General features: G+C 38.6%; 1 protein-coding gene across 8 annotated transcripts in view; it reads left to right on the top strand.

Moving 5' to 3' along the window:
- Nucleotides 1-17,370, top strand: part of ZNF521 (zinc finger protein 521) — a 230,235-nt gene that overhangs the window by 97,089 nt on the left and 115,776 nt on the right. For all 8 annotated transcript variants that reach the window (XM_051774703.1, XM_051774754.1, XM_051774707.1 and 5 more), the window contains one exon: nt 16,137-16,221. In XM_051774703.1, coding sequence (XP_051630663.1) covers nt 16,137-16,221 — 85 coding nt within the window. The remainder of the gene's footprint in view (nt 1-16,136; nt 16,222-17,370) is intronic.

Raw genomic sequence — 17,370 nt, 5'->3', positions numbered from 1 at the left:
AAAGTAAATATCAACCTCTTGAAAGATGTAATCTGCTTTCTCAATCACCAGTGACCAAGTGAAAACACCTGTATATGGGGACGTAGGGTGGTCATATACTGAGAGAAGGGAATCTGTTTTATCTTCAGAAATGTTATCATTAGATGACTTAGAATTAATATTTTAGGCATGGTATCTTGCATATTGACCCTTTATTGTTCAGGGAGCCTAAAAACACAACAGAAACAAATTATAAGAAATAATAGCTTTTGTTTCAAGAAGGCTTTTAGCCCATAATGATATAGGCATGGTGCAACCCGTTGCTGTGAATGTGTATGGATACCCTATGGCTAGGGAGCTGCTGCTCTTCCATCACCTTCTTCACTCCCTGTTTGTGAGCCCATCTGTTGGGAAAGAAATCTCTCAGCATGTCGTCCAACAGTGTTGTGCAAATTGGAGGGCAGAAAGAGTCAGAGAGGGAAGAGGAAGGATGCTTAAGGATATGTGGGCCAAGAGGTAAGTATTTATGGAGCTAGGGAAGATAGGCTGGGAACACAGAGCTTGGAGTGCCACTAAGAGGGAATTGGAGCTGAGAGGTGAGGATGAAGAAGCAGGCACGATGCACCTGCCAGGGAAGGGCCTATGGTCTCATGACTTTTTCATCTACAGTTTGCACATTGGGTGGTGGAGGGGGACACCTGGGTAATGGGATGTGGTGTGGAATTTATGGAAGGTTGTTCGACTGAGAACCTGAGGTCTAAGGCAAACCTTATTTCTAAAGAAGAGGGAAAAGAGTGGTTCCCATTAGCTGTGGTTCAGGCCATTGATGATCCCACTGTTGCTAAATGGGAACCACAGGGATTACCAGCTGTATGTTTCTGATACATTCATAGTCATCCTGGTTTCTGTTACTGTCATCTTGCACTGAGTGACTACATGAAATCCCTCTTCCCAGTCATGTTGGAAAGCCAATTTGTGCTACCTCAAGCGCAATCAGAATTGTGTGTTAAGACAGTCGCCATGCTAAGATATTACCAACTTGTCTTTCTCTTGCTTGTAAACTGGACAAAAAGAGATTTGGAGGTCCTCTGTGGTGTAAGGATATAAGACCACCTTCAGTGATCACTTTCAGTTTCATCAGTGAATGTTCCTGTACTTGGATCGTGTATAATCAGAGTTCTTAGTTCTTCTTCTGATTGGCATCACATTCCTCTTCCTACTCCTTTTGATTTTTCTCTTAAAAGTGTATTTAAGATGAAAAAGCTTTTTAAACTACAGCAAGATTTATGAGTAACATTTGCCTCCTTCAAATCGTTTTTTGCCCCCTGCCCCTATTTTGAGGATGTAAACTGAATTTTCTCTCTCTGTGGTTCTGGTCTCCACATAGTAATGTAGACTTTCAGATTCTTTTCTCATGGGAAGCACAAAGCTATCAAGTTCTTGATAGAGTATTGGTACTTCTGGAAACCATAAGTACATGTTTGTAAAATCCTGAAAGATAATTTCTTTTTCAAGGAGATATTACTGGTTTCAGATCGTAGTGATACAAACATTGTAGCAACGACAATATAAATTGAAAATAGTAATATACAAATGTTTAACGCTATAGTTTGGATGTCCAGGCTGAGGGAAATGAAAACATAAGCATATAGCACAAACAGTAAAAACAAATTGGATTACTAAAATTTGTTATTAGTCACTGGCTTTGCTACTCCACTGGAAGGATGTTTCTTGACCTGAATGGGATTTTGAAGATAGCTACTTAAACATATGATTTTTGAGAAATTTTCAACAACAAAAAAAATCATACTATTAAGGAGCAAGAGTTTCATTTGCATTAGAGAGCCACGTGGTTTGAGATTTCAACCTGTGTATAAAGAACATTTCATTCCTAAGGCAAGAAAAATACAGAGGTGAGTTGTCAGACCATTAATAGTGCTGAATACTCTTTGTAACTCAATAATAGATTACAATTGTGAAAATACTAGAAAATATCTTTTTAGGATAAAAGATAACACTGAAAGTATCACTTCTAGCTTCTTTCCCAAGTATTCTCATGGTTGAACTAGAAAACTTCCCCTTTTAGTCTGTACTCAGTAAGGTCATAGGGTACAATTACCTTAACGTGGTATAATGTCATCAGCTGAGCTATCACCTGCTGAGTTCACCCTACTTGCTAAGTGGAAGATGCTGACCTGAATCATCTTCAGTGAAAGTTACCTTTTGGTTGGGATTGGAAATGATGAGCAGTGCTTATCATCAGTTACAACAACTCGAGGAGCAGGTCAGAACTCATTAAGCCTATCACACTGCTGAATCATTTCAAGCACACTTTTAGGCTAGGTTGATAACCTTCTTAGTGATAGTTAATGTCTAAAAGCAGAGAACAAGGTCTGATATGCTAGTGAACTGGGAACAAGACTTTTCTCTGGGAACAAGACTTTTCTCTATCACGCATTTGCTTTGGTGATTTGGCCAAATCTACTTGAACATCTCTGCTTCATTTTCCTTATTCAGAATATAAGATAGATAATTCCTGAAAAGTGTGTTTCCATATTTCATTGTGACACATTTTTTTGTAAAGCACTTGGAAGATGAAAATCAGTGTTCAAGAAAAACTATGTGTCCTTGCTTCTCTTGTTCCTCCTTAATATGCTGTTATGCACCTAATGAGATAATTCCGGATCTAGCAGAGGGTGTGCCCTCACTTTTTAGTCTTCGAGACTTCTGTGCTTGCAGAACCACACCGGTGTAACTGTACAGTAAGTTATACTGTTCATTTCTTAGCCAGCAGGGGAGGAGGGAATGGACTCCAGCTTACACCAGTGGTTTACTGGTAAAACCTAAATTATGCTAGGTGTATCCACATGTGCAACTGTACTCAGTTTGGGGTTCTGTTGGTAACAGTAGAAGCGTAATTGCTTTAGTTATGTGTCACTTTATACCATGAATGTGAAGCTCATGTGAATACTGTATTACCTGTGGCAATGCAAACAGTCCTTCATTAATAATACAAGAATGCTCTGGGTTTTCTAGTCCTGAGGAAAGAAGGAGTAGTGTGAGCACACGGCCAAATTATTGCAGGAACAAATACACTTATTTAGGTGTGGCAAAAAACTTGCAGAAACTCACTATAGCAGAGAGTATCAGAAGTGCTGGACAAAGGAGAGAGCTAGCAACTGTCACACCAACTGGAGAACCGAATAAGTGAATCTGGGGCTGCTCTTCTGTCCTGTTGTGGTTGTGCAGAACTGTATGCCAGGATGGGCATGTCACAGCAGGGGACACCAGGCACATCACAGCACCGTTCTGGAGGGAGCCGTGAAAGTGCAGGCTGACAATGAGCTTGTGGAGATGGGGTCACAAAATTCAAATGCTGTGGAGAGCTTATGGCTCCTTGAAACTCAAATTCTACAACGTCAGACGAATCCAGAAAATGGTATCACCCTGGGAGAAAGAATGGAGCTCAGGTAGGTGTACTGTTTTATCATTACATTTTTTTCTTTATTTATTCATGAGCCCTGAATCTATTTTTTTCTCTCCTACTGTTGTTCCCCCTTTCCCAAAACACTACCAGACTCACAAGGACAGAAAACAGGAACTGCCTTTTGAAGTAGCTGGTTTATTTCAGCAGCATGCACTGGCAGTCAGAGGCAAAAAGAAGAGAGAAAAGACTGTGAGCAACCCAGAAATGTTCCCAGATGCATGCTTTTGGCAGGGCAAGCAATAGCATTTTAGCAATATAAATCACTGTGCTTTTAACTGAAAAAATGCACTGAAATCAATACTCATGCATTTAATTGAAATACATAAAGAAATTAAAATAATCCTCCTCATCAGCAATCCAAGCTGATCGTTCTGACTACAGGATTTTTATGAATAAGCACATAAACTTGTAATGTAAACATAAGTAGTGCCTTGGGTTTCCTGTCAGTGAATCCAGGCCCAGAACAAGTGATTTTAATGCTGCATTTTGGATCCAGGGACAGAAAGAGGTAAAGAAGGTTTGTTGCTGGCACAAAGATTTGGCTTTGAAATAGTTTGTGGAACTAATCTGTGACAAACATATTTTCTGCTTCTGGAGTTTAAGAATGAGTTCACTAAAAATACCATTTTTTATCTTCTTGCATCATTTTAACACTGCTTTCAGGAAAGTATTATTTAAAATATGACCGTATATATTTTTAGAAAGCGCCAACTTATTTTTCTTGTCACATTAGGCTACCTCCACTTTGCACTATGCTTTAATTTCTAGTAGTGCCACTGCTATGACATGGCTGACAAGATCCAGGCCTTAAGCATTTGTCTTCTCTTTGTCTTTATACTTTCAGGAGTGAGCTATCAGAATCCTCTCTGAATTTAACAAGGATGGTATTATTTATTATCCTGTTGCTATAAATCCTGCTAAAATTAAGCATCAAACTTCCCACCTCACACACCCCATGAATTCAGTGTGTGAAAGGAAGCCATGTGTTGGCTGGGAGCTGCTGAACAGAAGCAAGAGGGATGATTGTAGTGAGTTTTCTTAGCTACCTGTCCACTGATCATTAAAATCTAATGCTGTGTGTCTGTCTTGTTGTTTGTCAGAGGCTTCAGATGGGGAATTGGGAGAGCTGGCTTCTTCACACCTGTGGAAAACTTTGCATGAGAGGATGAAAGGATAACACGTTCTCCAAAGTTTTCAAGAGCACCAAACCAAAATTTCCATGAAATAATGCAATGAGCAGGGGAATGCCTGCTTGAAGAAACACAGAACTGGAGAAGGACATAGGAATGTGGATGAAGGCTTTAAGCATTGCTAGAGAGGGCAAATGGAAATTTAACAAAGCTTTATGAGACAAAACATCCAGAGATGTATACCCAACAGGTCAGCTGTGCAGCCCACTGTCCTCATAGGGCTTTCCCTGTACTTGTATCTGCTGGCCAACTGACCAGTGTAACATGCTAAAAGTTCTACACAGCCCCAAAGGAAGATCAGAACAGTGATGAGTGTTTGCATTCTGACCTCAGAATTGGGTAGAAAAAAGAAAAAATTTCACCAGATTTTCTAGCCTGATCATCTTTAGGAACAAGGCATGGAAAATCATGGCATATCTCTTTTTGTCTGCTAGTTTGCATACCTCTAGGGAGTTCTCTCACTTCCTGCTCTTATTTTTGGACTACTCTTGGCCAATTTCAAGGAAAACTTCATAGATGAATAGTAATCTCAAAGCCTATGAAGTTTTTACAATATCTGGGAAGAGGAGTGACACGGCAGGTGATAGAATACAAATAAGAAAGAGGCCTTTAAGAGATCCAAACCAGGAAGATGGCTTTAGCTGAAGTTCATACCTGCTTTTTATGCAGAAGTCAAGCAATCAAAAGAAATGAAGCTATAAGAAACTATGTTCTGTTCTTTGTGATACCCACAGGCCAGCTTCTTTAGTGACTGTAAATGAGAATTGTTTTTTATCACTGCTCAATAAAATTGTTATATGTAATATGTGTATTACTTTGTCTCCTACAACAAAGGTAACACCCCAATTTGTTACTCTGTCATCAGGGAAATAAAATGGCTAACCATTAATTTAAAGTGGATATGTAGCCTGAGAACTGCTTGTTTCAGGAACTTGTACAAAATGAACATAAACAAACCACGTGACACGTAGTATCTTGTTAAAGAGTACTCTTCTTTGACCTCCCATAACTCTGTGATGGCTGGTAGTTGATCTTGTGCCTGATTGTTCAAAACTCTGAGGTGCTTTTTTTTTCCCTGCCAAACCCATCTTTCATTTATACCATCTCCTGCATTGTATTACAAATTATTGTATAAAATATGACCTGTAGTATTATAGACAATGTATTCTGCTGAGTATGACAGCAGAGATGTGTCTCCTGCTAACATCCACCTTCACTATGTGACATTTCAGGACAAGAGGGAGTGGGCACAAATGGACACACAGGAGGTTCCCTCTGAACATTGGGAAACACTCTTACTGTGAGGGTGACTGAGCCCTGGCACAGGTTACCCAGAGAGGTTGTGTATCCTTGGAGATACGCTGAAGTCATCTGGACATGGTCTGGCTCTAGGTGCCCCTTCTTGAGCAAGAGGACCGGACCAGAGGACCCCCAGAGATCAATCTCAACCATTTTGTCTTTCTGTGGTTTCCACCATCCTTTAGTCCCATCTGCCAGATGTATGTTCCTGTTACCCTGTTCTTCTTTGGTGGCTAAACCTTTGTTGCTAGTATATGGCTTTGTAAGTCAGGGAATAAAAGGGCAGGGCCTTCCCTGATTTCAATACAGTCCTACTAATAACAATGTGCACTTCTAGGAATCATTTGTAATGCCTGTGAAATGCCTCTGAAAAGTGACTTAGAAACACAGCTATTTAGAAATATAGCCATTTAAAAGTTTCTTGCTGCTTGTGTACTCAAAAACAAGGTGTGAGGTAGGAGAAAAGGGAGGTATTTATCCCCTTTGACCATACTTCCACAGTTTCGCTATCCTGATGGACTTCCTCTGTTTTTTGCCTATTCCCAGATTCAGCTTTCTGTGTAAAAAGGTACACTTACTGACTTTTCATACCTGGAAAGCCACTTCTTCCTCTCTACATATTCCAGTAGCAAGTGGGATGGTTCACTAACAAAGAATGATCTGAGACTCCAAGCTTCCAGATTTCCTTCTGTATTTGTTTTACCATTGCCACAACAGTCCTCTTCTAGGTTTCTTTTCTGATGGCTGGAATAGGTTTAGTGCCAACCTCTAGGAGCATGGTTGTCTGCACACGTAACCTTGCAACCATCGTTGGCAGTGGCCAACTTGCAATTGATTCTGTTCTGCTGCTTGGTGCTTCTTTCATGCGCCTGGTCAGGGAACGTCTACATCACCTGATGATTTTCCTGAACTATCTATCTTAACCATTCCTCATTTTTCTAATGTTCCCTGCTTCACAGCTGGTAGTTTGTGTGATGGTGGTTGAGTGGTTGAAGTCCTTCAAACCTAGAAGTATGGCATTCTGCTTCTGAAATAAATTCTGCGATCTCTTCTTTTTCAGATAGGGAAGTGGTAGACTGAAGGCCTCTGTAAAAAGAAATGAGCTTATTACAGGACGCACCTAAGAGGAACTGCTGGTATTTTAAGAATTCATCATGGCTGGGCTTCATGAACAAAGATTTGGGAAGGGCTCTACCCACGTTTGTTGCAAGTGCGCTGGTGGTTAAAAAGGCCAATACGAGATAGGCATGACTGGTTGCAAAAGGCACAGCAGAAAGACTCCTTAGGTGGTATATTCTGCAAGGCACGATTCTTTCTGCGTTGTCTTTTCTCCTCCAGAGTGATCCTGCGTGCTTTCTCAAAAGCATCAACAGCGTTATAAATGGTGTGTCTCCAGGCCTCCTGATTGGAGGCCAGAGTAGACCAGGTGTGATGATCAATATGGCCAAGGCTGAGATGTTGTTTCAGGGAGTCCTTGTATCTTCTCTTCGGGGCTCCTCTCTTGCGGCAGCCGGTGGCAAGTTCACCATAAAGCAAGATCTTAGGGAGGCGGTGGTCCTTCATCCTTGAGACGTGCCCTGCCCAACACAGCTGTGTTCTCAGCAACATGGCCTCAATACTTGTGACTGCTGCTTGTTCAAGAACAGAGGTGTTGGTCACATAATCGGACCAGTGGATGTTTAGGACTGTGCAGAGACAGCGTTGATGGAAGCGTTCTAGGAGACACAGGTGGTGGCGGTAGATGACCCATGATTCAGATCCGTATAAGAGAGTAGACAGCACTATGGCTCTGTAAACACTGACCTTGGTACTTTCTTCAGGTGTTTATTTTGCCAAACTCTTTTATGAATCATTGTGGAGAGTGTTGAAGAGTGGCTGAGCAGAGTGCTTATTTTGCTGGTACACCACTTCCCTGGGCAGCTGTGCTGCCCCACCAGAGGTTTTTCAACTGGGCATGCAGTCAAGCACCATTGCAATGTCAGCAGCTGTGTGCCAGCTCAGATGCTACCAGTATATTTGTTAACATTGATGTGGCCTAAGAGCATCCATACCGGGTAGTACTAAAATTACAGCAGTATGATTGTAGGACTCCGTTTATGGCATATTTTGAGTGTAGGCAAGCCTTTGTAAAACCCCGGTCTTGCCAGCGTTATCATGTGAAGCCTTCATTTGTGAAGTCCCATTGACTTCCCGAAGTGCAGAGCTAATTGCATGAGAAGGATCTAAGGGGTTTAATCCTTCTCCTGATACTTCAATGAAAATTAATTTCTTATATATTATGTATGAGTAATATATTTCTGTTTGTACATTAATATTAATGTTGCATATTTCTGAGCACAAGTTCTATTCTGTAGGATTAAATTATCTTAGTAAGTAATAGTGCAGAATTCAGGTTGAGTTGAAAGTGGACAATTAAGGGCAGGGGGAGGGTCCTGAGTCACACTTCAGAAAGTGAAATTAATCAGCATTAAATTTCCATAGAGTAGGAGAAAAGCTGTTGTAGTGTTTAAGTTAAAAAAAAAAAAAAGGTATATAAAAAGCTCCTGATTTTGCCTTTCTGTTAAAATCCAGAGAGCTTTTACAAAATTTGTGATGGAGAAAAGAGACAAGTGTATTCTCTTGTGCGTACTTGCAAACTATTAATTTTATTGGGCTACATCTGTTGCTGATTGTTGATGAAGAAAGTAGTGGCTTTATTGAATGACAGTCTGTCTCAGTATGCTTTTTTTTTAAAACAAAGCAGAAAAAGCAACTTTAAAAAGGAAAAAGTCTATCAGCTTCTGCAGAATATCAGCTTTTCACATCTCAGGCCTGCCAAGCCAAGCTCCGCTGCCTGTGCTTTGATGCCACGTCATTTTCAGAATTTCAGTGAAGTGTTGATCATAGTTCCTCCTTAATGTCCACAGCCACACAGAGGCTCTGACACAGATGCTGAGTGTTAGGATGCCTCTTGATGGGTTAGCAGCTCTATGGCTTCAGATGGTCTCAGGTTGGCAGTTGCCTTTGGTTTTAAATGCAATGTAAGGAAACAGAAAGAGGTGGGGACACGGACAGAAAGTTCAGTAGCTGACACAGTCAGCCCCAAATTCCTGAGCACTGCTCAGCACATAGGTGTGCAGAGGTCAGAGACTCAGTTTCACCCAGGATCAGAACCTCAGATAGAAAGACAGAAAGAAGTTGTTTTTTTTTATTTTAGATCCCAAATCAAATTCACAGTAGTTAAAGCTGTTTGTTTTCATAAACTTTGTAAACCTGATATGAAGTAATTGAGAGAAAATAAATATACAGCCATGTACTGCCAGGTTTTAGGGTTACTTTTCTGACAAGTACCTCACTTCAGTACTGAGTTTGAAAGACCTAGAGAGAGTTAAAGGATTAGAGAGCCCAAAGGAAAGAGATGCAGTTTTTAAATGTGGCAAGATGTGTTTCTTTCTGTGTGGGGATGTGGGACATTGCAAGCTAATGCACTTTGTCAGCCAGGGGAAGGAAAGGTTTGTAACTAAGATATGTTGAAGACAGATGTGAGGAAATGCAGAATCCAGAATGTAAAGGTGAAAGACAACACAGCAGACAATGAATTCAAGCAGAGTAGAGAAGGAAGGACTGCTAGCATGAACATTTGTATTTCTAACTCAATGTATTTTGGGTATGAATGCAATAAGTAACCATAATGAAAAAAATGAGAAAAAAAATGTTTCTCTCCATTTTTCATTTTGCTTACCTTATGGGATTGATTGTATTCTTTCTCTAGGCATGTACTCTCAGACCCGTTATACTTAAAGCCCTGGTAAACAAATACAGAACAGAAAAGTCTTCATGTAGTCTCCATGAACATGTTTTCAAAAGCAATCAGGAAATACTAATTAAAGGGTGTTGTGTGAGCAATTAGAAGAGTTAGCAATTAGTCAGTTCAAAAAAAATGCAAAGTGACAGTGCCCCATAAGCAAGATAAATAGCTAACTATGCAGTGAAACTGGCTAACATATGCTTAGTTTTTTAAGAGCTTAAGGTTGACAAAATAAGCATCCAGGAAGATAGAAAATAAATCCTCAATTAAGGTACTGTCAAAATTAATCTGAACTATGATGAAAAATGGCTAAATGGACAAAGCTAGGACCGTGGTTGCTCTTGTGGCTCATGCAGGCCCAAGCACACTGCTAATGCTTAGTAAAATAATGATATAAAAAATCAGCTGGCAGGATTAGGAGTTAGCACTGGCAAGTTGCTGTAGTTAGTGTGCAAGTTTTGACATGTTTTTTTCGTATGATTTGTTGGAAGCTGTTCACCTTCTCTTGGCAGGTTACTGTTCTGTTGGTTTAACAGGTACAATTAACTCCACCCTGGATTTATATGAGGGGAACAGTAAGTGAATGACTGGTATGGGAGAGAAGAATTAGAGAATGTGGGAGGTGTGGTATCACTCTTTTTTGCCAACAGCAGGTTGTCTCATCTGTGTCATTGATCCATACACTCAGTCTGTGCTAAAGCTGAGGGGGAAAAGCCTTGAAAGTCCCTTTTACTGGTGTGACAGAGATAAATAATGTAACTAGATGTAAACAGGAGCTTATTGGTATGGTAGCAGGTACACGTCAAAACCATTTTTGGTAGTGCATGGAAGAGAGGTGTGGAAGGAGTACAGAACAAACTAAGGATGCCTGCAAGGCTAGGACTGAAAATGCAGGGCATTAGAAGCTCTAAGAGAGATTTTGGCAATTTCATATAAGGAATAAGTATTCAATTAAAAGGGGCATGGATACAGGAGATCCAGAAATGGCATATGTAATCAAGAAAACCAGTACTGGTAAAAAATGCTTTGTTGTGGAGCTTGTGGCATGTCCTCCCCATGGAGAAGAATGAAGTATGGATTAGGGGTAATATAATGGAATATAACATACAATAAATGGCTTACAAACACAGAAAAATATCCATTCCAAAATTCTCAGTGAAAGGAGCTGAAGATAAAAAGAAACATTAAGCAGATAAATTTACAATCTTTAAGATGAAGCATCAACAGCCTGGGAAAAGGCTACTAAGCAGACACTTAACAGGGAATGTAAGGCTTATGCATGAAATTACTGGTTTGCGAGCTTGATTTAAACAGTGAGGAACATTAGAGGAAGGCTAATCAAAGACATGATAGAAGAACACCTAGAAAGTTTGGATTAAATGAAGGATAGAGGGCAAAGATTCACAGAGGGAAGGATCATGCTTAAAATTTTCAATAAAGAGTATTTTGAGAGACCAGCCACAACTGCTGACAAAGAAGCCTATAAACATGATTTACTAGGATTTTAGCAAAGCTTTTGAAACAGTACAGCACAAAAGACTAATCTATTGGGTGAATAAGTACAGCATAGGGAGAGATACTTTGTTTGATTAAAAAAGAAAAGAAACACTATCTTGGGTATGGAAAGCATAGGAGTCTTGTGAATTAAAGCATGTTAGTTTGGAGGGGTGTAAAGAATGGAAAGCCTTAAGAATCATTATTTGCACCAATTTTGTTGAACTTATGCGTTATATCAGTAATCTGGAAGAAAGAATAAGTAGTAAACTGATGAAGTTCCCTGATAGTACAAAACTGGGGAAATGTCAGAAAAAAATAGTTAGGTGATAAAATACTGAATGATTTTGACAAGGAGGTGGAGCGTGAGCTAATAAGTAGTTCATTTTCAAGTAATATAATGAGGCTAGGGAATAGAAAAAAAAGAATGTATCAATACCTCAGACAGTCACAGGGCACAGAAGTCTACACAGAAGTATGTTCTACGTACTTTTGAAGCACTTTTGAATAGAACTGTAAATCCTCTAGTAGAGTGGTTATTAGTTGGTTTACTTTGTTTATAAAAACAAAGAAAATAAAATTCTGTGCACAGAATTGAAGTACCAATTGAAAGCCCATATTCCTGTGCCATTTATAAAAGCAGCAAAGTCTCATTTGACATGACATGGACACTCTGGGCACTCCTATGGAAAAGAAATTTGGAAAACTCCAAAGTGATAAGTGAGGATGAGCGCAATAATTAAAGGTCTAGGTGACATTAATTATTCAAAAGGTTAGAGAGACACATCCATATGCTCTGCATGGATTGAAGGTCCAATCCAAAGCTTTTAAATGAAGTCACAGAGAAGCCTTGGTTCTTGCTGGAAGGCTTCAAATTGGTTCTGAAAAGAGAAAAGTAAGCAAACAGGAGTGCAACAGTCACCTGATGCTCTTGTGAGACCCTTGTCCAAGCAGTTACTCTTCTACAATGATTTTGAATGGCCCCAGCAATGACTTGGGCCTCAGATTTACACTCAGCATGTAGGAGACAAATTGGCACTTAGGTTCTTGATAGGAGAGAGTTCAGGAAAGGATTGTGGGCTTGTTTATTGAAGAGTTTTTATTAAAAGATGAGGTGATAATAATAATAATAATAATAAATAAAAGGACAAAGTTAAACCACTCTCTTAATCCCATGTGTGTCTCGCCTCTGGAACAAATCTCTGAGAATTATGCAAGACAACACAATTTAGAACACATTGTGGCATCTCTGGTTACTAAAATGGTCCTGTCTGAATCCATATGGAAATGCATTGATAAGAGTCTTCTGTGGCCCATCTTTGCTGACATGAGAGTACTCTCTTACGGGAAGTGTGTATTGGCTTGTTTCTGTGTTTGTAGGGACGAATGACAATATTGTCATTATTCTGTCCCTTCAGGAGGCTCACATGTGTCCTCTGGGAAATGCACTCATGGCAGGTTAGGGTGTAAGTGCCCTCAGCTGTCCACCCTTCATTGCTGTGTGGAGCTGAGGTACTCAGGGCTATGAGCTGGAGCAGCAGGGCCTGTCCTGCTGAGTCCTCCATAGGCTGGCAGCTTGGTCAGAGGGGCAAGGGAGCTCAGCAAGAGTTTCTCGTTGCAAACAACTGCAGCAAGTCAAGGCAAGGATGGCTGTCACAGCCCTGTGCTTCTTTTTCTGTAGAGCTATCTTGCATCACAGAAGGCTGGAGACACTCAAGAGAAATTCAAATGCCTCCTTGAGTCACACTCCAATTTTATTTCTGTGGTGTGTTACACAAGTGCTGAAACAAGTGTTACACAAGGCTTCTTTCCTGGCTATCCAGGCAAGGGGCATGGAGCTGCAGTACCAAGGGCTCATTTCTGTCTTGTTCTCCCAAGTTTCACACTGTGGGAACACAGTGTGAGGAGGGGCTGAGTCTCCCCCTGGATCTCACCTCAGTAGAGAATTGGGACCAGCCATGAAGCACAGCAGGACCCAGGAACTCCTGTGAACACTTACAAGTTCTGTGGTTCTGACAAAGCTTGTGAGACTAATATGTAACTTGCAGTGAAAAAGGACTTCCTTAGAATGCAAAACATATGGAAATAAGTATGTGGGTTTTGTTCAACATGGTGTGAAAATGACTGGGTTTGATCACTTTGAAAATCTAGGAGTAAATGGAATTTACTGAGTTTGCTTTTAAAATAAAAACTTAACCATGCGCAAGTTTAGACACTTTGAGATGAGTGTGTGTTGAGCTAATAAAAGTTGATGTCAAAATTTTAGAATATATTTGAAAACAAAAAAGAACTAGTGCTTGATCAAGCAGCAGTCACAAAAACATTCTTCCCTTCATGATAAAAAGAAAACCTCCATGTGTGATTCTGCAAATATGTCAGATCATTTTGAAGAGGCTAGTAAGTGCTAGTAAATTATTAGTTTTTTGCTGTTGTCAAATCACTTTATTTTTTGGCATTAGACTTCAAAAAAAACCCCAACCTTTGTATGTGTTGTCTTTATGTACATCAGTCGTAATTTTGCCAACAATTCTTGACATGCACTCTGCATTGCTTTACTAACAAGAGAAAAGACCAGCCATTACATTTATGTTTCTTTGTTTTTCAACAAAGTCACATATCAGGAATAATGCTAGCGGTATGCTAATAAACAACACATAGTGGCAGTCATCAGGGAGTAAGAAATATTTTCTAACTAGTTCTAAAGGGAAACAATGTTTTAAAAAAAGGGAGAGTGATTGTTATTTATTGTTGTTCTGTATGTCAACATCAAAAAGCATCTTGTAAAGAGCTTAGCATAATAAATTGTTGATCATGACTGTCATTATTTAGAGGTCTTTGATAGATCTAGATGTAGTACACTAAGGTTAAATTTACCAACATATGATAGGAAATCCTTAGACTGAATCTGATTTTCTACCAATGTTCCCGGTATTGTCAGAAGAACAAAAAAGTGTTGTATATTTTAAAACAGGTCGATTTAAAAATCTTAACTGTAAAACTAAGTCAAAGCAGATTTGTTTTCTGGGTGCCCATTGATTTTTGTTGTCTGCATAGTCATTTAAATTGGTTACATTTCAGAAAATTGAAGTTAATTTAAATGAAGAACAGAAAAATACACTTTTGATTGTTTCCACCAAGAAAATATGTGGCACATTTTATTGTCATCAGAAAATTAAAATAGCCTCTGTGTATGAGAAGCAGTGGGAGATTTGTGAAGAGGAGCCCACAGGAACACTTAATTTCAGAGTTTACTTTGATTAGTCACTAATATTTCAGTTAACTTGGTAAGACAAAAGAACGTATGTTTGAAAAGTCTTTATATTTTTGCCTACAGGCTCGAAGTAGAAAGATACTTAATAGATGGGCACTTTATCTGTCTGGGACAGGGCATCTAAATTAGATGCTCATAAAAAATTCAGCAAACCTTTATTACTGTTTAGAGTCAGGTAAAAAAAAACCCAAACACCTTTTTAAAAATATAAGTTATAATGCCAGCTGTATAAAACTCTTCACAAGTTAAATATATATATATATTAAATATATATGTTCAAAATATAATACAAGAGAGGCTGTATTATTGATGTGCATTATCCAGTGAACCCTACTTTTTCCTCAGCTAATATATGTGAAATCTACAATTTAATACATCTGTGCCAGTTTCTTGTGACTTTACATTCTTTAAAAAATATGTGTTTTGCTGGTTTTTTTTCTTCTTTTTGCTGATGTAGGCAGTGTGCCTGTGGCTGTACAGAAAGATCTGTGTCTCTTGAGTTACTGCCTTGATGTGGCAGTTCAGGGCTTACCTTGACTTCATTGCAGCTTCAAAACAACAATTGAGCTCTCCAGGACTGTTACCTTAGGACTTGAGTCCTTGATACTACAATTATGCAGCTGAATAATTTTATGAATCTGACTTATCTCATTAGATGCCTGGATAACTGCGGATTTTTAGTCTTATGATGAAAAAAAACCAAAATCTTAATTTGAATAAACTCTTAGTTTTTACTTTTAAAACATTGCTTTCCAATATCAACTCTTTGACCAATTGAGGTTAAGAAAATAATGTGAGAAAATACAATCACATTTTTAGGATGTTGAAATGTCTTGGACAAGTAGTATACCTTGTAGAAAAGTGAAGGAACAGATCTTCTTTAAAAGACACCAAAACAGAAATGAAAAACTTGTCCTGTGCACTGAAGAGAGCAGAGTAATGCATTTCCTGGTTTATAATGAAATTTGATCTGTATACACCATGATTGTTAAGTAATTCAAGCCCAATCTAATGTGGCCAGAAGAGTTGCTCTCTGGCTAATTTCCAGTCAGGCTTCCCAGTTTTAGTATAGTGTTGCCAATAGATATTAAGCAGCTGCCCTGATACAATAACTGTTTGTCCAGACGAGGTGGGATTTTTTCCTCCTTGAAAAATGGCAACCTGATGGACCATTTAAAATGTGTGGTGCAGAGCAGATTTTGCAGCCCTACAGAAAATGAGAGGGAAGCAGATTTCTTATTTCTGTGTTCTTTCCTGGGCTTCTCCCCTGCCCTGTAGTGGGTCTAATCCACTGGTATAAAATGAAGGATTCGCATTGATTTCAGTGTTGTTTGGCTCACATCCCCCATATCCTCATTGTATTTTGCTTTCCTTGGTGTTCTAGCAATACTGATCTGTCTATGGAGTTAGAAAACTGACAAAAAAAATACCTCTACAACGTTTCAGAAAACTCAGATAAAAGGTAGTACAGAACCTGCAGAGTGTTATATTTTAATATTAATAGTGAAGCCTTAATGAAAACACTGCTGGAGAGCTTTAAATGACCACTGTGAACTCGGTATTTTGAGTTATAATGAAATTATTCCAATTGTATGTTTCAGTAAATTTTATCTACCCTTGTTTCTTTAGAAGAAGACCTACCAGTGCATCAAATGTCAGATGGTTTTCTACAATGAATGGGATATCCAAGTTCATGTTGCAAACCACATGATTGGTAAGTGAAGCACTAAAACTTCTCAAAGACAGATAGCCATTTCTCTTACTCATGATCACCATTGCCTCTAAAATTAAACAGAGTTAAGGAGAAATTAATTGTGGATCCATCAATGATTAACCTAGGCATGATTGATTTTTTTATTCATATTATTAGACTTGATAAAGCCTTAGCATATTTTATTTTCTGCAAGGGCTAGTTTAGACTTCTGCAGAGAATTATATATCCACTGCCAGTCAAAACACAGGTGATTAGCAAATTAAACTTCTAATCATTTTTGCATTATTGAAAACAAACTAACAGGAATGGTTAATGAACTGGTTGTTAGCTTTCCGTAGAGTTTTAGACAGGTTTTAATTTCAGATGTTATTATGGTAATGACACTACTGTGTACTTCTCAAGCACCTCAGTACCAAAATCAAAACTGGTGAGTTTTTGTCATTAGGAAACATAAATAATTCAAATGGCTATAAAATAGTATTGTTTGTTATGTTTGAGCAGTCTGGAAAAAAATCCTGAGTGTATCTGTATACAATTAAATACTATAATTTATTTGAAAAAATAAGGAATCGTGGTATACAGTAATGAAATCCACTTTTTAAGGTACAAGCATTTAAAAAGTCTTTTAGGATTCCTGAATCCTGATGTTTACAAAGCTGTTACAGTTGTAAATTGGAATAAAACAAAAGCTGTTTTTTCTTTGATATTCATATTTTCCTATTATTTGCTGATTCCCTTAGGTTTACCCATAATGTTTTCAATTTGGTAACCACTCAATAATAGCACTAAGAGTTCTATCAGCCAATTAAATTTATCAAGCACATCATTTGCCCACTAATAAGATAACATTGCCAGGATTGTCTTGTGGTTTTTTTTTAGTCTCCTTTCCAAATTTCACTTTTCAAAACAGAGATGAATACCACTGATTTTTTACTCCTGCTTTCCTTATTCTGGCTTTCTCACTATAACAGGAAAGCATGCAAAGCAATGACCAAACAATATGGTATAGAAACCAATAATTACATATCCAGCAGAAGATCATTTGCTTGGGTTTTTTTTTTTTTCATTTTATATTTTAAAAATATTTAGTTTGATGCTAAACTTTTGTTTTCTTTCAATGTAACATGCAAATTTCTTCCATGAATACTT

This window comes from Manacus candei, unplaced genomic scaffold, assembly GCF_025592945.1.
Source record: "Manacus candei isolate 608988 ecotype Guabito, Panama unplaced genomic scaffold, ASM2559294v1 h1tg000008l, whole genome shotgun sequence".
NCBI classification, from domain to species: Eukaryota; Metazoa; Chordata; class Aves; order Passeriformes; family Pipridae; genus Manacus; species Manacus candei.
This window is presented reverse-complemented; position numbering and strand designations above follow the sequence as displayed.